The sequence below is a fragment of the Mastigoproctus giganteus genome, chromosome 10 (genome assembly GCF_048544385.1).
Source record: "Mastigoproctus giganteus isolate SK-2022 chromosome 10, ASM4854438v1, whole genome shotgun sequence".
Classification (NCBI taxonomy): Eukaryota; Metazoa; Arthropoda; class Arachnida; order Uropygi; family Thelyphonidae; genus Mastigoproctus; species Mastigoproctus giganteus.
This window is the reverse complement of record NC_143584.1, coordinates 79618960-79646331: the sequence shown is the minus strand read 5'-3', so window position 1 is coordinate 79646331 and position 27372 is coordinate 79618960. Positions and strand designations below refer to the sequence as shown.

At 36.2% G+C, this 27372-nt stretch overlaps 1 protein-coding gene across 1 annotated transcript in view; it reads left to right on the top strand.

The window, feature by feature from the left end:
- Positions 1–3969: 3969 nt before the first annotated feature.
- The window catches only part of LOC150079109 (uncharacterized), a 70958-nt gene continuing 47555 nt past the window's right edge, over positions 3970–27372 (top strand). Inside the window, exon 1 of the mRNA XM_090382954.1 lies at positions 3970–4688. Coding sequence (XP_090239080.1) covers positions 4538–4688 — 151 coding nt within the window. The 5' untranslated portion in view covers positions 3970–4537. The remainder of the gene's footprint in view (positions 4689–27372) is intronic.

Here is a 27372-nt window from a genome sequence, read left to right as displayed (position 1 = left end):
TGCTATGAATTTAAACAAAGATGAATAATAAAATGGTTTTTAAGAAGCAGTTGGCAAATAAATATTAAATGTTATTTTATTTATGTAATATCTATGCCAAGGGTTTCTCTAAATGCGAGTTCTGCCTTCCCTGGGAGGGTGAAAAAGGTTAAAATAATAAAAAAAGTACTTTAAAGGTCTTTAAATTCAATTTAAACTTTTTGATATGTATCACGTTAACAACACCAAAGTAGAATTGTACATAATAAAAAGAAGCTTATGATGTAGACCCTTAACAAGAATAAAACAAAAAGTATACTTCAAGATAATTACATGGACTGGCTTGTTCAATACTGCATCACTTTTCCACATTGTTTCTTTGGTATGATCGTCCAAAATACCACGCAATATCTGATAGAAATATCCATTAATCGAAATGGCTGATGATATAAACAAATAATGCAGTGGTCGATGCGGTGTGAGTGAGTGGATGTGTGTTAAGAAACTAAGGCTATGAGGCGACAGAATATATATTTGTGTCTGCAAATTGCGTGTATTGGAGGGTCGAATTGCCTTCTTGCTGGGTAAAAACAAGAGTTTCTAAAAGAGTAATCATACAACCATCACCTGAAGCCAACTAACTCAGACACGCTTTTTGTGAAAAAAGACCAAAAATTTTCTCCTGTCACTGACGGGATTCGAACCTCGTAAAACCCTGTGCGAAGAGGACGGTGATTATATCCACTGTGACACTCGGGAGGGTAATTAATCAACTAATTAAACTTTCGAAATGAAATATGAGGGTGAACCCATATTTCTTAAATATCTATAATGCATCTACTAATCAACACAACTTAAATTTTAACAATGCTCTAAGTGAAGACTCGATAAAATTTACATCTTTATAATTTAAAACCTGTTAAGTAATCGGATCATTAAAAATAAATTATTAAAATTAAAATTAAATTACCAATAAATTTAAATAAACAAAAATTAAAAACTCATCCAACCTTCAAAAACCTAACTTTGTGACATTAAAAAAAAAATATTTTTTTAATGTTTGGTGTTTATTTAAAATTTAGTTGTTTAAATAATTTTATCACTGCAGAAATTTGAATTTAGCCCAACTTAAATATTCTAATAAGTGAATTATAGGGTTTGGTATTTTATTCACTGTCGCATTACAGTATTATGGTACTATATTATTGAGTTTTCATGATCATTGCGCATGATAAATTTAAAATTTTAACGGTTTCTGATAAGAAAATGTGGGTTTCTTATTTGCTTTGACGCTTTATGATGGTTATTGACCAATATTACGAATAACTTATGGATTTTAATAAGGTTGTCCTGAAACCCCTTTGAACGATGCTTCTCTGCAGTCCTTGCGTGTTATACGTGTCATAAGTGTTGCAAGTTGGATCCAATACAATAATTGTGTAGAACAGTCAACGGTTTTATTTATCTTTCTATTTTCCAATGTTCTTTTCCTACTGATCTTACGGCCCTTTTTATATATTCTCAGACATGTATTTGTTTATTCAGCTGCAAGTCAAGTGGAATTTATTTTGCATTGTTTGCGAAGTATCATTCGTTTTTCTCGGTGTAACTAATGAGAGCTGTCTCAGCTATCAGATCTGTCATGTCTCCTAACATCTCAAAAATATATTCATAATTTCTTTTATAAGTTGCTTGTCAGTTTCCATTTCTTTCAGAAACTATTCATTCGATCCTTGGTCATTCAAGACTTTTCTATACTTTTCTAAAGCCACAGAGATCAGAGTCCAATGCGTTTTTGTTAGAAACACTCAGAAAGAAGAAACCTACAAAAAAGGAGGGCTGAGCTCTTTTTCCAAACGTTTTACCTCTGATGTTTCTTAAAAGGAATAATATTCAATTTTTCTATTGAAGAAGATAAAAGATCTAAAAATAACCACGAATACAGAAAACATCTAGGAAAGACAGTGGTGTGATCGTGGTAACGCCAATCTTCAGCAAGAGCCCTCTTTCATTTTGGCTAATCTAATCCACAATATAAGTTGCAAACACGTGATAGAAACACGGATATTATTTTATATAATAATCCACATTAATTTATCTTAGCTGAATGATTTGAACTGTATTATTTGAAAGGGTATGCTGTTTATTTTGCTTTAAAATAATGTTTCATTTTGAGGGTCAACTGGAAGAATGTTTTTATTGAAAATTTTGAAGGATTATATAATGGTATTTCAATTATTTGAATTAATAGTAAGCGCTTTTGATACTAGAATTCAAATTAGCATCAAGGTGGAATAATGATGCAAGATAAACTTAGGCTGCATCTGCAGAAAAAAGAGAGCTACACCTCTCTTTCTATAGGACATTAATCTATCTCTTTTACTAATAGTTCTTCTGGGTGTGACAATTAATTTCCTGGAATCTAGCTCTATGAAAGGAATTTTTCTCTTACCAATATTTGTTTCATTATTATAATTTTTATGACAGGACAAAAAGAGAGATGTTTATGCATCATAAGAAGTATCAATAGTAAGTTTGTTGGGTGTCCAGGACTTCTATATGCTCTAATGCATACTTTGGCTGTTTTGAATTTGTTCCAGGTAACTAAAGGTATGAGGATTCGATATCCTCTCAGTGTTTTATATAGTCGGTTTGCTAATTTTTTGGAATAAAATTCTAAGTCTCCGAGAAAAAACCATGCAGTCCTCCCTATTCTCAGGCCAACTAATTCACGGTGTAGAAAAAAGACCAAAGATCTTCTTTCAAGATGAAATTCGAATCGACATGGCGCATTGATGGGTGTGTTCAATTCTAATTAGAGATGAATTATTTTCTTTTATTTTACTATTATGTTAATCGGGGGTATTTGAACGAGTTAGAGTAGTGTCCGCTTTGAGAAATCACTGCAGAAAAATACTGATTTTTTTAAAGATACATCTGTACATTAAATAGAAAATGAAACAAAGAAACGTTTGGCCAAAAAATTTAAAAAGAAGGAGGTATGGAATAAATTTAAATTTTTGGGATCACAAATATGAAAACCTTCCATGAACAAGATGCGCATTCTAACAGGAATGGAGCTTAGATTTAATATTAAAAAATCCATGAATCCCACACTAAAATACTCTTGCCTAGTGTGTAGAGAACTAATCAATATACTGCTGCGTATTACTATTTGGAGAAAAAAAAAGAATGAGAAAGGGAAAATCATGACTACACTACTAATCAATTCTTTTAATGAACAATATTCACTTTTAGTTTTTAAGAGTACTTTAAGTATCAATCCTTCCTGTAAAATATACGTGCAAATGTACAATGATTTGTGAATTTTTCTACGCAGTTGAATATGAACTCATTCAGTGGGCATTGAGTTATGTTTGGACTCCTTTGATGAACATCATCAGCTAAACAGGAATATACATCCTGAACCTCTTAAGAAAAATATTTTACTTTTTTTTCCTCAATGGAAAACTTTCCCCATCAACATTCTCCACACTTGTAATTCAGGTTTTGCTAAAATTTCCTAATACACTGCTGTGTGCAGGGCTCTGTTCTTAGAAACAATGGCAGGTTATCGACTAGACAGGAGCTTGAACTAAACAATAGTCTTCAAACTGAATACAAATCCACCGGGGAACTTTTAACAGACAAGACACGGAAATGTTTGAATTCCTAATAGGCTCTCCTGTGAAAGCGGAATAAAACGGGGAGGATAAAATAAATAAGTCATCTTTTACCTCCCAGGGGGCGCCATCGTCCAGAGCCTCGGTGTTCTACAGGCTCGACGTCACTTCATTGTTTAACCCACTAATTTCAGATCGGATTACTCTCCAATAATGCTCGCCATCCTCGGTGCCTCGTACTCGATTGTCGCTCATTGGTAGATGCCTGTAGCCAGCGCTAATAGGCAGGCAGCCAGCTGGCGCGGCTGACGAACGTACACAAACAACAGGCGGCTCAGACACCGGCAAAAGAAGAGGGAGAGGGGGGGTGAAGGGAAAGGAAAAGCCGGGCGTCTGTGAAACTGGCCAACTAGTTACGGCCACTATAAAGAGCGCGTGGGAGCACACATCTCGTGCACATACACACACAGAGTTCCTCTGCCCGACGCTCGGGAAAGGCACATCCTGCATGACCACCGGTCGGAGAACCAAGTGCGTGAACGGACCCAGACGGATGCTGCCCGGAGCATGTAAAACGAAAGACGCGAGCTGGCTGCGCGCGCGCTGCAGTAGCACACCACACTGCTGACGGAAGACGGGCGAAACACGCGCGCGGCAACTTCAGCAGACCATTGTACCGTAACAAGTGGTGGAGGAAGCCATTTCGGTGGTGTGTGTGCGCGCGCGAGAGAGGACTGAAAGCAATAACTGGACGCTATGACAGTAAGCTCGAATCGGAAACACTTCTGTCGGGTCAGAGGTTACTGACAGCCGTGACGGACATTTACTCTGTTTCTCCCCCTTTCCCCTCCCTCAGTGTTTTTTGAAAGGAGGAGACAAGCTTAGCGTTGGCCTCTCCACACTCGTAGGCCACCGTCTCCGCAGTGACCACAGCCATGCCTCGTTCGTTCCTGGTGAAGAAGGCCAAGTATCCTGTTGACCACGGCAACCGGTGGCAGTATCGCGAGCCGTCGAGTCCTACAGAAGCCGCTACAGCTCCAAGCCCGCCGCCATCGACTCAATGCCTCACCGTCCGATATACTAATGGTAAGCTGGGCCTAATTAGTTTCCTGTCATCTTTGTGACTGATGCATGGCGAAAAGATAAATCGCATGAAACGTCCGTCCCGATATCCATTAGCGATCACTCGGTATGCCGAAGGCTCTCTCTCTCTTTCTCTCTCTTAATCTTAACGCAGATTTCGCACCTCCATTGTATAAAGTGGCTTTTAAGGCTGCCTTTTGTAATTCACTATTTTTTGGGGGGTTAAAGGATGGATGGTAGCGGGCCTCTTCCTTCCTTTCACTTGGGGATTAACAACCGATCAATAATCAGCTACAGGTTAACATTACATATTGGTACACACGAACCCTTCTGCTACTCTTTCGAAAGTTTAACCCTAACTAATGTTTGTTAATAAAGCTAATTAACTCGGCAATTTAAAGTTAATTTTTTATCCCTTAAAAGCAAAATGCAGAATAAAGAGACGAATTATTTTTCTATTTTCGGGGCAGTGTACAGGAACAGTACAGAATATTAATTATAAATATTAGATTAATTGATGTTTGCATTCATCGGAGTTCATTATTAATGCCTAAACAGAATTGATTTAACCATTTTCAATATGCATCAGTCTTAATTTTTTTTTTTTAAAGTCCATTTATCTCTTGTTTTACTACTGGTTATCAATCACCAATCTATTTTCCCATGGATCCACACCAAGTCATTTAATTTCGTCTAACAACCTTCCTCAGAAAGCTAAAAAAACTGCAGCTTCCTTTACAAATAGAAAAATAAAAGCGGAAGTCCTTAGTAGAATAAGAATCAAAATTTCCTACACTTCCGCATGGAAATATCTTTTCATAGAACCATTTTTTTTATCTTAAATATTTAACTGTTGATTATATTTAAATAAGTTACGTTGTCTTAAAACGAAATTACATGATCTGTTTACTTACCGACTTTTACGTATGGAATAAAGTTATTTTGATCTCAACTCAAGTATTCGAGATTTTATATTTGCTAATTTTTCTCCATTATTGTTCCTCTGGGATCATTTTACATCGCGTTAGTAGGGCAGAGAAAACATTAAATGATACACAAATTTGCATTTAAACAACTGGGCCATCGGCATAAACAGGCAACCCTAATGATAGAGTTTATGTGGATGCTGAAACTTCGAACACATGTTTCAGAAATAAGACTAGATTGATATAAGAGCCCACGAGGAAAGAATATTTCTTCCATATCCCTGACTTGACTTAGTTCTGCATCAATATGATCAACATTACGAATTAAAATTATGAAAATGAAACGTACTGGTACTGAGTGCGCATAGTGAACACAAAAACAGGTTTAAGTACTGCTCATGTATTAGTCAAACTGCCTTTTTTAGGACTTTTCCACTAATGATAATACTCGAATGGCCTCCATTATTCTGATTGTTTAATACGTCATAGCATGATATGATGACGTAGAGACCACTGCGCTTTTAAACTTTAATGATTCGCACGATGGAATGGTGTATAAGACGGATAAGACTGATATTAATAAGAATTTCAACTGAAAATTTGAAGGTGGAACTGCAATTTACATTCGCATTAAATTATTTTTTAAAAATAATGAAGTTATTTATATAAAATTGAATTTTTTTAAAAAAATCCGTTTATATTTTAAAAAAAAAATTATAAATAATCCAATAAACACACTATAACGGATTTTATTCCATATTATTTTCGCTTTGACCCGAATATGTAATTAGTATCGGCACCTGCGAACAGCACTACGTCCTCTGTAAGGTCCTACGGCACTGTTCTTTCTCAAAGCAAGAGACACGCCTTTCTTGGCTTAAAGTTTCCTGCAGTGTGGGCATGTGTGCGCGCGCGTGCGTGTATTATCTTCGATGTGCGTTAAGCGCTAACGATAAAGTGAACTTCCAAAAGTGTCTCTTGGGGGTTGACTTGTAGATGGTACGGTAAATTCAGGAAGGCGTCATATAAGAAAGAAGAAGAGGGGTGGTTTACGTGTTGGGGATGCTAACTCTGAATAGAATATGATGAGGGGGTCTTAGATTGATAGATAATTCGCGTTACTTTTCTTAACCACAGTTAGCTCTCTTTCTCTCTTTTATACGACTTATCAAATGTGTAAAAAGAGCCCATTTCCTTCTTCCATGTCCATCCATCCGTCCGTTCATCCTCCCACTTATCACAACTCATTGGATTTATTTTCAGAAAGATCTGTCGATCGAATCCTCATGGACAGCACGGTGGATATAATCCCTGTCCTCCCCACACCAAGTGAAAAAGGTCCGAGTCTGTATCCTGTCAATGACAAGGAATTTTTATGGGCTTTTTTCAAAAGTGGCCGAGTTAGTCGGTCTCAGGAGAAAAGTTGGGACAACACCTCCAATTCTTTTTGAAAAATCTCTGGACTTATTGAGAATATTCATATTCGCACAAAAATTCAAGTTAAAATGCTAGCCAATATGCGTCCTCCTCTTAAAAAGAACCGATAGAGGAATCCTTCCTCAAAACTATCTATCACTTGAATATCATGTGGCGAAGTTTTATTAAACGTATCTTGAGGAACATATGTACAATTATTTATATTGAAACACCATTAAAGGATAATATTCTGGCCCAGGTTATAGATCATAAATTTTTACTGAGTTTTATGTAGGGAACTAAATAATCACTGATTTATAATTGAAAATTCACAAACAAAAAGAAGCCTCTTCTCTCGTTAGTATTATATATCACGTAATGTTAGGGGCATCGTTTATACTCTTTATGGTTTGCCAATAGGATCCTGAAAAGCGCAGAGATCTCATAAAAATGTCGGTCACTATCATCACTCAGACTACAATCGATAAAGTCTAAAACGTCTCTGCCTTTCAAAGCGACAGTGAAAGAAATTTTGATCAAATATTATTGACTACATTATGCTAGCTGCTATCGCTGTTTTAGTTTCTGTATTCTTATTGCAGTTTGCTGAAAATCCTCAATATAAAATCTAATTCGAGAAAGATACGAATAAAAGTCATCTTCCATCTGGCTTCTCCCAAATTACTCAGTTTTCTCACATATTTTTACAAGCATAGATGCACAAATACTCTGATTGTTCCTCAACCTCTGCAGATGCATATATTTTTAATTTCTTTTCTAGGTACCGAATACCCAAAACAGAGTTCTACCCGCACCTATTACATAAACACTAAGAGCTACAATTCACTGAAATTGGATGCGTTCCAATACTTCCTGCATTAATACATTAGAAGTCTCAGGACACTTTTAGAATACTTGTATTTCGAGGAGAAAGAAAGAAAAGTCCATTCTGTTCAGTCTGCTTCTTTGGTTTTCACTGATTATTGTACTCTTCAGTCCTTCATAAGTGTCTGCTTAACTATTTCGATTTCATTTAAGATTTCAGCTATTTTTAATTGTATTTCTTATTTAAATATATTTTTAAATATTTATGACATTTATGTTTCTTTCTTTTTTGACTCCTTTTGTTTTATTTTCTTTACTATTATAAAATAATAAAATATTTATATATAAAAAAGGAGTACAATGCATTGCATTCAAATTATGTTGCATTATCTTAATGTAAAAAACAAAATAAATGAAGAACTCACGCAGTGAAATCAGAGTGTGTTCAGCAAGGGATTCTTTAGCTTTTCCATCACCTCCTGTCTCAAAAAATAAACAACATTTATAGATCTTTTCCAATACAAAAAGTATCTCTGTATTAACGATTCGTATTATAATTATACGAAAGGTTTAATTCCAATTAATCATCTATAGAATAAAAAATAAATATTGGCTTTATTAGCATTATTAGCATAAATATTGGCTCTAAAAGCCTTTTAAAATGCTTTAAAGTATGAAGGTCAAAGAGCTTCTCCAATTACCCATTCATGTACTTTATTTGCAATATCTGAATTAGCTAGATAGCCACCGAAATGTATCTTCCATCTTTTCCCAACTTAACACAACAATTTGGTTACACTGATGAGAACCTTAAATTTCTGTTCTAAGTATTTAATCGATGGCTTTCTACTGAAAACTGATTGATCGCTAGTATAGGACATGCTGTCAATAAGAAGGATCTTTATAGGACAGAGCCTTCATCTTGTTCTAAAGAATATTCAGTAGACTACGATGAAACACTTTGGCAGGTTTCAATTTGTCATCGAGGTTTTTCATGATGCAAATCTGATTTTTCAGACATAATCCTGAATAAAATTGAATTGGTTATCGGGGTTGAATTTATTTTTACCTTCCAAGCACCTCTCACTTTGACGCTGTTCAATCTTTCTAGTACAATCTCCCATAGCTGCTGGAGCGTACGAATTATTAGGGGGGGGGAGGGCACGATTCAGAGAATGTAGCTTTAGCGAGGTGAACCTCAACAGCTACTACAACTATTATTTCTAAATGAGGAGCCTCCATCAAACCTTTTCTGATTAAGCTTGATGGCTGCATTCAATATAGAATCCAGAAACGTTGCCAAGTATTTGTATTATGTGGGAGTTTAACTTACTTTATGTAATGCATTTTGCATAATAAAAAATAGTGGATCGAAAACAATACAAAGAATAAAGAACCCGATTAACACCAGAAAACAAAATGGCGAAGTCGATATTTATCATTCGGCATCTCTAAGGGGCACATAAAGGGGCTTGGTTCATTCTCACTGAAGTATCAACAAGAATTTAAATTAGGAGCATTTTCAGTTTAGGAAAGGATGGTATTTTTCAGTTAAATATGAATTCTGTAATAGTTTCCTTTGCGTATCACTCATCTTTCAATAGTTTACTTTTCATCACTTGATTGGTGTTGTTTTGAAAGCAGGCAAAAAGTTCCAAGTCCTGTCCTCTCTAAATTCGCAAACTCTTCAACCTTGCTCTCCATTCACTGTTTACTGTACACTTATTTACACCTCCCGTATCGCCATCCTGAATGTTCTTTTCATAACATCTCCATCCCACCAGAAGGTGGTATTTTTTATGTTAAATGAGATGGTTCCAAAATGAATGCTGTTGGAACTTAAAATCTTACAAGTAAACGAAAACAAGCTCTTGGATTTCCAGTTCTGTTTTCACTCTTGAGCATCCTTGGTATCAACGCAATGGATATGCCAACCCATCACTCGAAAAGGTTGAAAGATCGGTTCTGATCAAAAAGAGGTTATCATCAAAATGCTCCCTTGAGGGTAAGAGGATTCTGTGGATACACACAAAGCCTGAGTACGCTCTGAAGTAAATTATGTGCCTCATGGTCTTAACTACCTCAGAACTTACTTTCAACTGTCCATCCCAAACATCCTATTTAAGAAATGCTTCTGAATTTTGAAAAATCCTTTATTTGCAATCCTTGCGAATAGCTGACAATTCCATACAGAATATTTTAAGGTTATTGTCTTTACTCAAAGATGTGTGAAACAGACATTAAGCAAAAATTCTCTGTTCTATAAAATGTCCAATCCCAATGCATCAAATGAAAACTCCACACTTCTAATTATCAGTGCAATTTCAGTTAGGATCTAACAGTTCTGAGATCACTTCTGGCAGGCTCTGAAGAGCCCGACTACTTCCACCTTGTTTCCCACTTAATTCGTTATTGGCAGAATGAAGGCAGACACATCGCAACAAATACTGAGATATTTATTGGAGTTGTGTAGCATGTTATTAGATTATCTAGATGGTATTACCGCCAACAACACCCGGGAATTGCGAAATAATGAGGAAAGTCAACGTTAACATCGAATGGTAGCTTCTTAATTGTGTCTGAGGGTATTTTCTGAATTGAATAGGTAACAACAAACTCATGCGAGCGTTATATGAAATAGCTTTGCCATCAAAGAATGTTTTCCCCAACGAATAAGGGTGTAATTTCTAACAAATGTCTATTACAATTCTCTTCTGTAAATAAATAAGACTGTTTCATTGAGCAGTGCAAAGTCAGAAATACAAAATTCAAACATCGATATTAGAAAAACATCTAGCAAAAAAGGAACAGACCCCTGAATCAGATGCCTGGAAATTTAACGTAAAAATTGAGGCCACTGATGGTGTTCCAGTACAGCACATGATGGAACTTGCTTGGGCAACAATGATCCTTAGCAGTTCACTATAAAATACTACATTAGATCGAGAATGTGGATTTTTTTAAGCTACTGCTTGCAGAGCGAACATCTGCATGGAAAAATGTGTTTTTTTTATCTGTTTATTTATGATCGGGGAGCATCTGGTGTCCAACGTATCGTTTCCTCTTTGATGTTTGTTCTGTCTCGGTATCTCGACATGCAGCCAAGATGCATGATGTCGGCTGACAGTATCTGTAGACACGTGACTGATGGCTCTAATTACCAGGCATGCTCTTACTTGCTAGCTATTGTGTATTCCTTCCTAAATGTCAGCTGCCAGTTCATCGATTTTTAATTAAGAACTCGGAATTTCTAAGATATAAGTTTATCTGTTTCTGTAGCCATAAATCGTAGCCACGCCATCGACAAAGGATCACTGGAGGGAATTGATGTACAAGGTGTACTTGTGCAAAATCAATAACAATCGATATTAGTTTCCACTACAAAACATACAGCGAGAGAGAGTTGGAAAGTTAAATCAGCTTGTTTTGATGGAATTCCATTTAGACATTTAAAAGAAATTTAAACCTTTTTTTTTGTCTAACTCGGAGAAGGAAACTAGGATGGAAGAGGAATGGATGTAGTTAGTGAATTTATAATAGTATAAAGGATTTTAAGGATGGGTTCGGTCTTTGCCAATGGATTTAGCATGTAGTATGGATTTAGTAGGCTTCCATCCGCATTCCATACGCATCAATATATCCGTTCGGTTGTGTTTCCTGGTATGCAGAAAAGCCAACTGGTGGAAGTTAATGGATGGATGGATGAATACGTGGTTTGGAGTGAATAGGTAGACTAACTGAGCGATGACTTAATTGACAGATATATGGATCAATGAGTAGGTACACAGACAAATTGATGCTGCGATGCCAGTCGGATGAATTAGTGATAGAAGGTTACACGAGAGTGGACAAGCAGAAACTGATAGATTGATGCAATCAAACTGGTGTCAGCTTACCGACACATACAGTTCAATGGATGAAGGAGTGATTTTTCTTACGATGAGTACATCATATTTTTTTCTGCTTATACTCCTATGTTGGGTACATACCATTAGTTTACAAATATTTTTGCGAATTTTGTGGCATCGTATTAGATTCAGTTTTAATCATCAACAAGAGTCATATTCTTGGAAGATAAAAATAAATATTTTTATCTTAATAAATAATTTAAGGTTTTTTTTTAATAATGCGAAGGCTCAGATTTTTTTAAGAATAATAGGAAGGAAGGAAAGAAATAGCTGCCTTAATTTCTAATGAATATTGGCATCATACATAATGAATTTTGGAAAATAGAAAATTATATATATAAATGAAGGAGTTTTCATTCATTTATACACTGCCTACCAGTAATATCCGGATAACCCTCCATGGATGGAGAAACAGGTCTTATGCAAGCAACACGCCACAGAACCTGCTATAAATATGCACACTGGGCTTCGAACAGACAATCGCAAAAGTGGGCATGCAAGATGACACGTTCAGCAAAATTGATCACCTCAACAAATGCTGGACGCTGATTAACATGGTGTAAGGAGCGCGAATCCTGGACTGTATAGCAGTGGAAAACAGTCCTATGGACAGACGAGTCGAGGTTCGCACTCTACCAGCCTGATGGCTGTTCTTGGGTGTGGCGAATTGCCAGAGGAACACTACCTTCCTGATTGTATCCTCCGAACAATCAAGTTTGGTGGATGTAGTGTCATGGTATGGGGTTCCTTTCATGGTTTGGCTTGGGCCCATTAGATTATGGTCCATTTCCCGTAACAATTCATGTTGAGGGAAATGGACCATAATCTGCCACGCTGGTCCAGTGTGGATTGGCAGATTGACCGTATTTAGCAGTCAGGAGCTTGAACTTGGGTCTACTCAAAGAGCCTGTGCTACTGCACTTCCGCTCCTGACCACTCATCTACGGAGATCTGTAAGCTGACGTATAGTCAGGTATATAAACAGCCAAGCTTCTCGCAGTAACAACTGATATAATCACGGTCCTCCCACGCAGTGTAGAAAAAGTCTGGGTTCATTTGTCATTTTTCATGGAAAAGTTAAAAATGTCCAACTTCATTTAAAAGTAGTTGCAAACAATTCTTCCAAAACACGAGCATTATTCAATCTGGGCCTGAACAGTTTAGTAAATGCAATTTGTAAAGTGATAATACAAATTTTAGGTCTTTCATATCTGAAAACAGTAATCAATTCAAATGTGTAAAAACAAAAGATAAATTCATTTTCTCTCAACAGAAATAAGATTAATAGTTAACATCTAGTGTTTTGTTGGAAAGGTTTCCAATGCTTATTAGGATTTTTTTTGTCACTGTGGAAGAAAATTTAACCTACAGTTGGAATAAATAACGCAACTTGAAGATACCATTGTAAAAGAAATCAGTTGGCCAGAAGAGATTTAAGTTTCAAGGGCCAAAAAACTTAGAAGTCTTTCTCCACAAATAAAGTCTAAAGTTTGGTCCAGTTGAAGTCGGTGGTTTAGGTGTTAATAACTATGGTCAGGTTGCTGACAAACCGAATAGGCATTCTGAATCTACATTTGCAGTTTTGATAGTGTTGCACAGGTTTTTGACTGTTATATAAATTGGAGCAGTGTTGCATTAAGGGCGCAAGTTCCAGTTATGGATAAAGGACAGTTGAGGGGGAGAAGACAGAGAGTGGTTATTAATGAACGTAGCTCTTCGTGGACTAATTTTATTTGTGTAGTCTCTCAGGGTTCAGTGTTGGGTCCATTGCTGTTTTCTATATTCATTAATTAAAACAAAGTTAATCGGTAAGTCTGTAGCTGATACAAGAGTTTGCAGGGTGATGAATGACAATAATCAAAGGCAGGTACTGCAACAAGATCTAGAAAAATTAGGCAAATGGGCTGAGAAATCGCTGTTGAAATTTAACCTCAGACTTGACAAATGCAAGGTACCTCATATGGGTAGAAGTAATCCCAGATTAACGTACCAACTGTGTGTTACTACACTCAACGTAGTGGAAAATGAAAAAGACGTGGTGATAATTGCGAAGTCATATACCTCTGAGCAGTCCAAATAGGCTGCTAGGACAGCCCATGGGCTTTTGTCAATGATATACAGGAACTTTGCTAGCAGGGATAAGAAGATGATTATTCCACTGTACAAGACAATACAAGGCCACATCTTGAGTGCTGAATACAGGTATGGAACCTCATTTTATGAAGGAATTGGATCTGTTGGAACGGGTGCAGAGAAGAGTAAAAAGATTGGTGAAGAAAGCAAAAGGGTACCTTCCAAGAAAGGATTCAGTACTGCAAATTGAAGCGCCTGAAGACCAGGGGACTGCAAGGAGACCTGATCGAAGAGTTTAAGGCTTTAAATGGATTGAGTATGCTCAATGGTGATGGAATCCTTCCTCTTGCTCAGATTACACACTCGATGGAGAATTCATACTAAGAAAGGTGGTTGCAGGATAATGTGAGGAAGTTTGCCTTCAGGCAGCGGACGGCTGATTGTTGGGACAAACTTCCATCTGTTGTTGTGGAAGTGAGCAGTTTGAATAAATTCAAGAACGAACTGAACAAATTATTAAAGAGGATGGACAGGTGATGTGAGAAGTTTTTTTTTTTTAATTTGATGCTTTCTAATCTTTCTTCCTTGCATCATTTGCCACTATTACTAATAATATTAATACTAAAATCCTTAAATAAGTTTGAGAGACTTTTAATAATAAATAATATATGTATGACAACCTATGAATAACAATGCACATATTTATATGATAACATAAAACTATCATTTTTATTCACCTCAGGAACTCCCTCATAAATCTTAGGCTTATGTGCTCTCTCTCCTAATTTATCTTCACTTCCATGTTGTAGCGGTTAATGAGATAAACACACTATTATTACCTTATTATTATTATTATTAAATCAACAATATTAATTAACTAAAAAGCTTCAATTATGGTTTGTTTGTACAAGTAGATGTATAGAACATTAATTGTAGTAAATGATGAAGAGAGTTTTCCGAGCGGATGGTAAGTCAAATCCTATTTTACATCAAATGGATCCCCCTCCATATTAAATTCGCTACTGTCTTTCATAACTGGTTTTGCGAGGCTCTCCAAAAAAGAGTTTTATGTCTCCATCTTTTGGAGGACTACGCTTGATCAAGTTTATGTAGGAAAAACCACTGAATTCTGTTAGGCATTTAAACTTCAAATAATTTAGAGATAATAAGCTTCAAGATCCAGGAGTTATTTCCATAACACCATAGTACATTCTTTCCCCATAGCCTTGTACCTTCTGCACATTGTCCTGCCCACATTCGAGGGCATCTTTGCTTTAGACCACAAAGATGTCCTTTATCTCAGCAATAAGGCCCAGCTCTTTGACAAAATATTTCCCGAGGTTTGCAAATTCTTCAATATTTGACTTTGGTATAAAAACAAAAAAAAATCCTGATTTTTGTAACGCATTAAAATAATTATATTCTATTCCTAAGAGGTCAGGTTTTTGTATTTGTAAGTTCCTGTTTGAAAAGGGATAAGTGGTAGGCAGGTTTGTTAGTGTGAGCATGTTCAAGTGTTGAAAGGAGAGGTACAGTAGTGTTACCTAGAACTGTGAGGTAAAATCATCAATCTTCTAGGATGGAAAAGACCTGGGTTGGAATCCCATGAGTAAATCTAGGACTTTTTATGGGCTTTAATGCATGGTTTATCGTCAAGAAAACAAGCAAATTAACCAGAGAGCGCACGCAGTTAACGGACATAATATATTTTGGACCAATGTGGTCTATTTCTTTGGGAATGTTCTCCAAGTATGGATTGGGTCCACCCGTATGTTTGATACGTCTGAAAGTTTGCAGCATGTTTATGAAATTTATTGGATCATGCCATCCCAAAGCGCTCCGTGTTTATCTGGAAGGAGATGGCCACTGTCAGAATGATAATGAGACCAAAGACTGTCTGTTGAGATAGATCTATTCATTCAAAGAACATGATGATGAAGTTTTTATCGAGGCTATGTAGGTATGAACAGCGTTTCAGGGTTTTAATTTGATAAACCCCATGAATAAAACTCTGTCCTTGCTTGTATGACCATTTGGGGAAGAAACGAGATCATCTGCTTTAAATTGTGTGATTATGTGCAAATTTCAAAGAACTGAACAGAAGTATCATCATATATGCGTATATATGATTTTTACAAGAGCAATCTGATTAATTTTAATAATGAGTAACCAGAAATGATTAACGAAATTTAAATAATAAATAACTTTGAGACCAGGAAACTCACTAAACGTTTATTATGGTGAGTTTCTAGGCACGCGTGGACATAATGATTATAGGGGAAATCGGAGAGGAAGGGGATCATTAAAGTGCACGCTGTGGACTCATAACAATAGGAATCATACAATAGAAGCATAGGGTATGTCGTGTTTACTGAATGGTCGTATTTGCTGAAATCAACTGTCCAGGTGCAACGAGAACTCAGCTGCTTATATGAAGCCCTAGGGAAAGTTAAGTCTACAGTCCCCCGAATTCTATGAATCATATTTACACATCGTGCATTTCACTTAGCCTTTGTTGTATTTTTAAGTCGGTTACAACGGTGAAGTCCAATGCATATTTGGACCACGGCTAGAGACGAAATCTCGAACTCAAAAGTGACTCCTGAGCCATCTTAGGATATTCTTAGTTTAAACTGCTAGATTGGCTCTAATTGCTTGCAAATTATAGTGAACTGGATCAATGTGACGTGGCGCAACGAGATAGGGAGTTTAACATTTATGACAGTGGCTTTGGGCCCGCATGTCGCTCTCAGCGGATATCGATCTTCCATTTGCTTTCCCTACCCTTGATTTACATTCAGACATACATTATAGGAGATGCGCAATTTCTTCTTACCACCAGATACAGGTCCTTATCCAGCTCTTAATATGTTGTCTTAATAAAGTAGCCCTTTTAGAGAGGCATAATCCACCAGCGATACAACAAAAGTACGAATCGCTGGAGGGAGAGTAGATTAGAGTGTGGATTTTACTCGTATATAACCATAATATTACAATGGGTAAGATATGGAATTAATAATAACAGTACCTCATTTCTTTCATTAACTTGTTACTAGAAGCTGTCATTAGATTACACTAGAACGTAGAATACTATTAAGCTGAAATTATTATATCCCTAGCATACATTATTACACAAAAGACTTGCATTTAAGGGGTTTTATGGGTACTCACAGCATTTCTAGTTTATACATGTTTAAATCGCACAAAAATCGGCATAAGATGGAACATTTAGTGAACAAATTCTCAGGAACAAGATTAAAGTCTCACACTGAACGTTTGTCTTAAAGTTTCTCAAGTTCTCTTTAAGTTCCTTAAGCGAATGAGGATTGCTTGCAATCGTCTTTTCCTTGTGGGGCATAATGTGATGAACTCAGATCAGACGGATGCAGAAAACACAAGTGTTTTATTTTTCACGATCTCCAAACACTGAGGTCACCATAGCTAATGAAATCTGGAATAAAAACAGTTGCCCTTTTATTTAGAGAGTTGGAATAGAGGAAAACAGACATATTCAGTTTTAGGTTTGTCCAAACTGAAACTCGTACACGTTGTATATCTACTGAATAAAACCTCATGAATTTTTAGGCACAAAACAATACTCTCCAACCCGAGACCGACTAAATCGGCCACACCCATAAATATGCCTTCGATCTTTATGGGATTCGAAATTCATATCAGGGGTATTATGCAAAAGCAATGCACCTTGCAACAATGACAGAGAACAATAGTGTGGCCAAGCATGGTATGTAGCCGCATTAGATGGAGGCAGCTAAGTGGTGTAGTGTTTTGCGAAAATACACGTTTATACAGACTGCATTGTACCCACAATGAATTGTGGTGGTAGACAACTCACTGTGGGTACAATGGTAGAAGTGGTAGACACCGCTTCTGTGTCTGTTTCACGTAGTTTGCCTAGTTTCATTGGTTGTTATTTTAGAAAACATGAATGCTGATATCTACCACGTCGTCCAGCAGAATTCTGTCTTAATTGCATTGTAGGAATTGTATAGAGATGCTCTCTCTACTTGTTTCAGAATGACAGTTCCCTTGCTGATTTGTAATGGATGTGTTAAGCGCAAAAACTACTAAGGCTATGAGGCGTCGGTATGTTGTGTTTGTAAACTGCATGCCTTCTGTGGTCAATTAGACTGTTTCCTGGGCGAAAAAAACAATGCAACCCTCACGTGAGACCGAATAATTCAGCAACATTGTGAAAACAGCCTATAAAAAGTCCTGGCAAGCGGATACTTAATTTTTAATTGGTTGGCTGTTAATTACTGTGGTCATTATGATGCTGGATCATGGTACCATAAAGCGATACGTATTAGATTTCAAATAAAGCTCATGTCATTGCAAAGAACAATGCTGTTGGCATTCTTCTTTGCAATGACATGACCCTACCTATTAGAACTGGCCCACCTTCCCGTGGTGTGGACGAGTACTCAGAAGTACCTTTCCAGGTGATTGCTGCTTCTGGGTAGCCAAGCTGCTACTGATTTCTATATTATTTACTGGCATATAGCAGACGGACCATTACAGAAAAAAATATTATGAAATGCTATCAGGTAGGTGACTCCACATTTTCCCCATCAGTGGATAAGCTCTTTCAGATCTCTTGCATAGAAATCCTCACTATGAGCGGAAAACCAGGCTTCCACATCATTACTGACCTCCTCATCAGTTGGAAATCTGAGCCCCCGTAATGGTTTCTTCATTTTAGGGAAGAGGAACGAGTCTGAAGATGAGAAGTCAAGAGAATAAGGATTTTGAAAATTTTCAAAGCTACACCTGATTCCAAAGTCCACTGTGGGAGCAGCCTTGTGAGTAGAAGCATTGTCAGCTAGGAGGCGGATACATTTGGATAACTTTCCGCGTTTCTTCAACTTAATAACTTCTCTTAACTTTCTCTCTACAGTGATTGTTGCCTTTCGGAAGATAATCTGTAAGGATGGTACCTTCAGAGGCTCAGATGACTAACAACATGAGCTGGTTAGCAGACAATTGAATATTTACGTTTTTTTGTGAGTAGGTGAAGATGAATGCTCCCATTATTTGTGGGTCATAGTGATGTAACTAGCATTCATCCATCGTCACAATTCGGTCAAAAAATAATCATTATTCTCTCTACAAGGCGCCAAACAGAACACTCTTTTCTGTATACCTTTTCAGGAGGTCAACATTTTCAGAGCCCAATGGGGCTGCCACCTTAAAGTGTGCAGGAATTCATGCATTATACTGCAAACAGACCAATGACTAATGTTCACTTCATTTTCTATTAAATTTATAGTCGCCTATGGGTCGTCAAGAACTAGCTGTTCCACTCTACCAACAATGGCAGGATCTGTGGGTTGGTACAATCGCCATCCTTCCCACAAGAGTGAAAGCGATTCGAGTTCGAATCCTGTCGATGACACGAGTAATTTTTAGTGGCCTTTTCCATAACGCGGCTGAGTTATCCAACAAACAGCATATCAACCAAACAACACACGCAATTTACAGACATATTATCGTACTATATAGCCTAAGTCGTTAATGAGCCTCAAACTCTATAAAAACAAATAGGGTCTGTGGCTGAGATGGATCTACCTTTTATAGGGCCACCATATGCACACTGTTTTGCCCACACCTGAACTGACCAATTCCAATCTTTCATTGCTTCATATGATGGGCAATCCTCCCAATATACGACTTTCATCTCCTCTTGGACGGGATTCGTTTGGCTTCTTTGCCCTTCAAATGAAGAAATTTTATAACAGATCGAACTCAACTTTCTCCAGCATAATACACCTCGTTGTTTTCATGGCTCTAGTTCAGTAAACCGATGGAACCAGAAAAACAAATAAATAAATCATATGTATGCAAAATTTAGCGTCATTTATTTCTTTTTGTGAATTATTTTTGGCAAGTGAATAGCATGTACGTGCCAAAAATAATTTGAAACCATATCCATAATCAAAGAAGTCCTTGGCGTCAATATTTTTTGGAAGCACTGCTTTATGCCAATTAACATTAGATCTTACAGGGTTTAACAATAAATTATTATCACCCGTCTAGTCACCAAACAAAATGGCCGCATGCTGAAGAACAGTGACTAAAGGGTATCGTTCTTTGGTGTCCTTCTTCTTTTGAAATGTCGTGCAGACACGGACTCTTTCATTTAGTATAAATCACATGCGTCATCTGTTACTGTAGTTCCCCTCCTGAGGTACTTGTAGAGGTGTAGATGATATCAAATTAAGTGCGAAGAATCTGTTGGAATTTGAAATCGCCCTTTTTATCAAATATAACCTTTTTATTACTTATCTTAAGTAACGTGTCCTGTTGAAGTGATCACCCCCTCTCATGTCACCTTCACGTAATGTCATACGAGGAAGGAGGGGGGTTACGTTCTCTATGATACAGTGCGGAATTCTTTCATGTGGAACCAAAATCACATTCATCATTTAACAGGGGGAGTTCATCAACTCTTGCACCGTTAAGAGTTCCACTGTGTGCAAAAGGAAATTGGAGTACAAGTCATCTTCTTTGTGTTCATTTATTTTGGTGACATATTACCTCAACGTACGCCTATGATAACATTAGTTTTACTGTCATTTGTTATAGACAGGCAGAGTATTAATTTTACATTCTCTCGCTCGTTCAGAGAGTTAAAGTAGCCAAAAACTTAGTGAAGCAGTAGAAATTTCCACCTCTTCACATGGTATGGTAGTTCTGGTGTCATCTGTAAGAAATGCCCTTAAAAGATTAAAGAATTTAGGAATAAATGCCAGAGAAAAAGACTTTGTAAGTAGATCTAACACATCTGTCATTTACTAGATCAAAGGTCGACATTTATTATATTTTTTTATTATTGTTATGGACCATTAAGGTTTACTAAACAAAAAATGGATATACAAGTGAATAAATCTCATTTTTAATCCCGGAAAGATTGCTTAATTCAGCTTAAACTTAAAGACTTGTAACTTCAGCAAATTCTTAAGAAATTTTAAAGGCGTACTGACTTTTTGTTTCATTGCAAAGAAGTTTCTTTAAATGGTAATCGAATGTACTCCAGGATAAACTTTAACATACTTTAAATCGATACTCGTGGATCATCGCGTGTCCATTTGACACAATGCAATATTATAACCAATATTCTGGGAAAATCAAGGGCAAAGTTTACTAAAGGATAAAATAGATTAAAGCTTTCGTGAGGAGCTAGATGGAAATTAAAATAACCAAGTTTTGGGGGCTGTTCTTTCACACTGTGAATTAAAAGCGCAGTTTTTTTTAAGATTACTAATTATAGGAAATTCATCCTCTATGTGACCTTGTCTTTCGCTTTATTCCAGAAGTTTATATTTTGAACCGTGAAGTGGAATAAATGAACATCATTCTAGATTCTGCAGAGTCTCGCAATTAATTATTCATGAGTGCTGCATCAGAAAAAACACAAATGAGTTAGAAATTATAAACGTTATTAAAAATATATTTCTTCGAACTTCTTTCATCTCGTGTTCCGAACTGCATAGGTGGTTATTGAAATATTTTCGCAATGATTTATCAACGGAATGTGAGATGATAATCGAGTCTTATCAGACGCGAAATGGTAAGGATAAAATGTATTCATTATTTATTCAGCCTTTCCTGCTACAAATTCAGCTCTTAAATCAATTTCTTCATTGATCATTAGCAGTTAAGGAAAGAATTTGCTCGAAGGAAACAAAATCTCTAGCTGTTAAAGAACAGTTGAACAATTTCTTTGCTACAAGCTCTAGAGATCCGCATTTACAAGTTCTTCCATAAAGATTTTCTTCTTAAGTAAAATTTCGTGTTTTCTGAATGAAGAATTTCTGCAAAGGGTTGACGAATTGCGAAAGGAATCAACAATTTATAAATGTAAATTCACGAGTAAATTAACACTCATAAAAACCCACTACGCAACAATTTTCGGAGTGTAATTCCAGCTGTCCATCATAGCTCCCGAGCAACTTTCCTGGCAACCTCCTGATGGGAAATATTTCAGGGTTTCTCCATCTGCCAAGGCGAAACCCATCTCGCTTCTTCATCTCTAGTTAGCACTTGACTAATGACATATTTACGCGCGTGCCTAGCGTCCCAATTACTTGACCCACACTTTGAAATTCATATCAACGAACGGCTCGTCCGCTTTTGGTAATTCGTAGAGGGCATGTTGCCAATTTCTGGAAACTTTTCATCAACGGATTTTTTTTCTTTCTTTCTTTTCTGCCATCTACAAACTGAAATAGTGAATTCCTGCTTCTTGTTGTTTTGTTTTGTTTATTTTTTTCTTTCGGTGGTCATAATCTTGTGCTCCTGTTTCTGAAAATTGTAAGAACTTCTACTTGTATTTCGATTGGAGAATTATATAAAGGATAGCTATTTAGATGCCTTGTTTGATATATTTATAGTCCCATAACTCTTGGCCTGGTACGTTTTATTTTATATATTCCAAGATTATACTATTAAATATTTCGTGACTGATACTGTTCATTAATTATCCATTCAGGATTCGCATGGATAATCTTGGATGGACAAAAGACATAAAACTTATTTTTGCATCGCCAATATATAAATAAATAAAATCCAGCGCTTATAGACAAGCTCATCGCTGTCCTGAGCTTTAAAAAAATATGTCAAAGGTCAAAAAAGTTGGATTTTTTGTGGTCTAGCTTCGGCTTGAATCTGCAGTGGTGTGAACTCTGTTGAACAGAATTATTAGAAGCCCATGTAAGCTCCATTTCTGAAGAGGACGTTGCTGGCTGTATTGTCATCTCAGGTCAATTACAGACAAACAAAAAATAGCAACAAGAACGATCCCAAAAAAAGCTTCGCAACTCCAATGGAGTCCACTGAACTCAGTCCCACTTGAAAAAAAAATAATTTATCGACGGCATTTGAACCCAGACCTTTCATATGACTCAAGTGGCTTTCGTGCAAAGGAGAGTAATTTTGAACACGCAAGAATAATATCCTAAATTATCAAAGAGACAATAATGACGTCTAAATTTCAGTATTCTTCTTATGTCATTTAAATGATGGATCCATCTGATATAAATCAGCGCCGGGTTGTTGTTCTAAACTCAAGATTATCATCGAATGTAAATCCATTCTGCCCTCGCTAATGATGGGATCATTCTCTTAGAGAGAATTACTCGATATGCAAAACAGTACAGCATAATATAAGTAGGTAAGACCTCAATAAGAACGCAGTTCGTATTTATAACCGAATCTGTCACGTCTCTCTTCTAGAAACCGGCGGTTTTCCAATGGCAATCATTGATCACTCACCATTACACTGACGATGATTCTGTTATAAGTAACGCGGGACAAATAGATCCAAATAAGTTACTGATGTTTCTCGGGAATCGTTAAAACAATAAACTTCAAAAAATTAATGGCCGCATTCTTAAAAAAACATCGAACGTTTCAAAACTTAAATGAAAATTCTACGAGTTTTTAATTTCGGCAGATATATTAATGCGTTAACATCGTTCTCAATAGGAGGGAGAAAGGGGGGATAATGTTTAAATTTAACTGCGGTAAATAAGATAATAAATATCTCTTCCGCTCTTTAACGTTAATTACATCATTTTGAGAAACAAACAATCACCGGACCTGAAATGGATTTCGTAATACTTCCGTTGTATTTAAATGTAGTGGGCCCTGTTATTTTGGTATCACTGGAATCAACATCCCTTCATTTCGGTTACAGAATAAAGCTGATTTCGGGAGATTAATAGAGCAAGTCAGCATGCTCATTAAATGAACCGTTTTACGGTCACAATTGGAATTATAATTGAACTCTTTTCTGACTGCATTTTATTGAGTTCCGCTTCGGATACTTAATTCTAAATAGAGTTAATTAATTCGCGAGTAAGGAAGAAAAATACAAAACGAATTTAAATTCTTTGACATAAAAGTGAAAAAGTTTTGATTGATATTTGCACTTCGTTACAATCGTATATTTGGAATGTTCAAATTTCTCTTTCTTGTAATTTATCAACTATTCTTGAGTGCCCTTTGCAGTTTCTTTTTGCCTTTAATGCGAGCCCCACAGAACGGACTTGGAGAATGAGATTAAATCGCATGTAAAACGGGGCAGAAGGGTGTGGACAGTTATTGATAAAGCGTACGGGTGGAATTCAATACGTCCATTTTGGAATAGGAGTTCACGTCTGCGGTTAGACTATAAAAAAAACAAACCATAAAACCAGAGGCACTGTCTAATATCCAGTGTTAGAAGAACTCGCTTTATACAACGCACTCGAGAGTTATAAATCTTGACTAACATAGGAAAATAAGAGAAGTTGATGCTACTGGGTCATTTTTGTACCTTCAGACAATGGTTAACCTTGGTCCAAACATACAGAAATGTAATTGGAAATAGATGGTTGGGTAAAGAATGGGTGGACAGGTTAATAGATATGTGCGTGAGAGAGATATTCCACGGAGGTAGAAGAGCTTGAAAATAGACAGATAGAATTTTTATTATGACGTAATGCAACGTGGTGATCTGGTCTCCAGTGTGGTCTGAATTTTTACAATGTAGTGGTTTTCAAGCTGTAAAACGTTTAGAGAGAAGTAGAAGTACATACAAATATGGTTGTAAAAATGGAGGCGTACAGTTTTGAGTTATTCTGTGTGTGGAATGTACTTTGATATTTCAAATTTGAGTGTTACTGAATTATAACTTATTTTTTTCGTAATGAAACTAGCAATGTTTTCCAGCGTGATCTTTTTTCTGCGCTGTTTTCGCTTACTAACGGATCCACACATTTGGAACTTATTATTTTTATATAATAATTCTTTTAAGGATGAGATTTGTGTCATACTAATTGTCAATAGTGCACGCGAGTCTCAAGTAGTTTTTTTATCTGCCTAATGGTACTACATATTGCTCTATCGATTGTATTAACTCTTCACCTGAATGCTTTTTAAATTGTGAGGTCGAACTCAAACTACATTTGTCCCTGACGACCATCCTTAAGAATTCTTGGATTTCCTCTAATAGTCAATTACAACTTCAGGGTCATCTGTATCACTAATTTCTCTAAAGTTCAGAATCTGGAAGAGTACTCGTAAAGATGCCAATTCATACCAACTTTAAAGTGACGAAGACACTTCTTTAAACGCTAAAGAATTCGTCATTAAGAGTTTTAAAAGATCTGAAACTCGAAATGAAACTTTCTCATTTGTCAAGGATCTGCTACTACAGAAAATTTTGCCTTTAATATTGATTATATTGACCAGTTAAGATGAACTACTAGATTTAAATCTGATAATATTCCCTTTCATCCCGAAGTTGATTACTCTCATCTCTGTCTTGATTGCACTGCCTCCGTTGTATATCTTTCGTCTTTGGATGCTCTCTCAAAGGTGTTTAAAAGCTTAACTCACTCTAATGCTACAGGTCCCGATGACATTCCATTATTTATCATCAAGACTTGTAATAGCAGCTTCATTTGTGATCCCTTGGCTGAAGTGTTTCCTCGATCTCAGGAATATATAACCTATTGAATAGTCTTCCTGTCGTTAAAGTTTCTTAACTCTGTTTCTGATTTCTGGGCTATATCTGTAACTCCTTCTTCTCTCCTCAAGTGCTCCAAAAAGCATTATTCGCAATCATAACATTTCAACTCTTCCCTCTTAGGCACGGTTCCTCCACTCGTTCTCGTTTAAAGAGGCACTTTCCCTTAACTAATTTACTCTATGCATCTAATCCATTTCGGCATAATATTCTTCAGAGAAAGCAACTACATTTCATCTATTTAAACATCTTCGCTGCTTTGGCTGAGTAAAGTTTCGATTTAATCCAATCCTTGTAAGCAGACGGTATATTCTCTTTAACTGAAAACTCTTTGGAATGAGAACTACCCAAATATTAAATATGGGCAATTGATAAATAGTTAATTAATAAAAACAGATTGCCAAATTTTCTATCAAAAGATTGCATTGAATATATTGAATATATCGAAGAAGGTACGAACTCAGTTTGAAGAGTTTATAGTTGCACATCTATCCAAGAACCAACCAATCAGTCCAGATGACGAGAAACAGTTACTCGTTGAAACATATCTAAATAATTTGTGTTTGTATTGAGGTGTTTTCAATCGAACTTGTAACATTTTGAATAAACCAATTTAATTTTAAACGTGGTAGCCCAGTATCGTTTAATTGACCTCATGTCTATAAGATGAATAACTACAAAACGTCCCCACTTTCAGCAAATTTGAAATATCTGCTGAAACAGATTCATTCTCTTCAATGCCATCTATGTTAGAAAATCTTCCATGGAGTTCATCCACTTATAAAAGAAATATAAATCTCGGGAAGAATGATGAACAAATTCCAAGATCAAGTTGTGCCATTTCATAACCAAAGCTGTTTTATAGAAGGCCGTGGGGGCTGAATCGTTTTCTTGGTGAAGAATCAATTCAGTTAGTCAAAGAAATTTCCTTTTGCGTCGAACAGATCCCTTAACGGCTTCAAAATTTTTAAATATTATTGTTTGTTTCATTCTCAAATAAAACAATCAATTTCCGCAAATTCATGCAATTGTTTATCTGCTATGTCAAGCAAATGGAAGTCTTATTTTCGTCTCACTGTCCCACCCACAGAAGCAGCTATAAAGATTTAAAAACTCCTTTAACAGATGTCAGGTTTTTCTTTTAATTTCCTTTAAATCAACACACCTGCAAATTTCTTTTAAAATATTATTTTAATGTGTATTTAAATAAGTCAGTTATGAATTCTATAAATCCCTGTGAAGGCTGACTCAAGCAGTCCATTGTCAGATAAAAAATCTCAGGGAGCCTTTTGGAAAAACAGTAAACCTAAAATTATTCTTCGCTATATTATTATCGCTCTATAGTCTATCTGCGGGACTTGGGCGCCTAATATCACCATAGAAGACTCGCATATAAAGCGTGCTGAATCCTCTGATGGAACTATAGGATAGCTGGCAACTCACTGGCCTGACGGATATAAAGTAATTAACAAAATAAAATAAACGAATAGAATACTTTTAAAAGGATTCATCCTCTCTGTTTTGATGCAATTATTACAATCTCCAGTCTCATTTAACTGAACTCAAGTAGTACGATTATGAATTACACATTTATAACTTTGCTTTTTCAAAGTTTATACCCTAACCTGACTCATTTTCCTATTTCAAACGAAACAAGAAGAATTATTGCGTTTCATAACTTACAATTCACTTCTTCTCCCGAAAAGGATTTTCAAACTATGAAGTTGTCATCATGTACTGCATTGGAAAATTAACTTTGACAGAATTGTTTTAGTTTCTAAGAAAATTAACGAACGAATCAGTAGCTTAAATTAAACAACTACACCTTAAAGGAGTATAATGGTATTCAGTTATCTCCAGTTACAAAAATTTAAGTTCAATTTTACCATCCTTAATTTAGAACCATTGCCCAGAAGAAAACTTCTGCTCGATCTATGAAATATTGAGCTACTGTTTATATCCCGACTAGTAGAGTTTAACACCTTTATAAAACATCTACCACTTTCTGT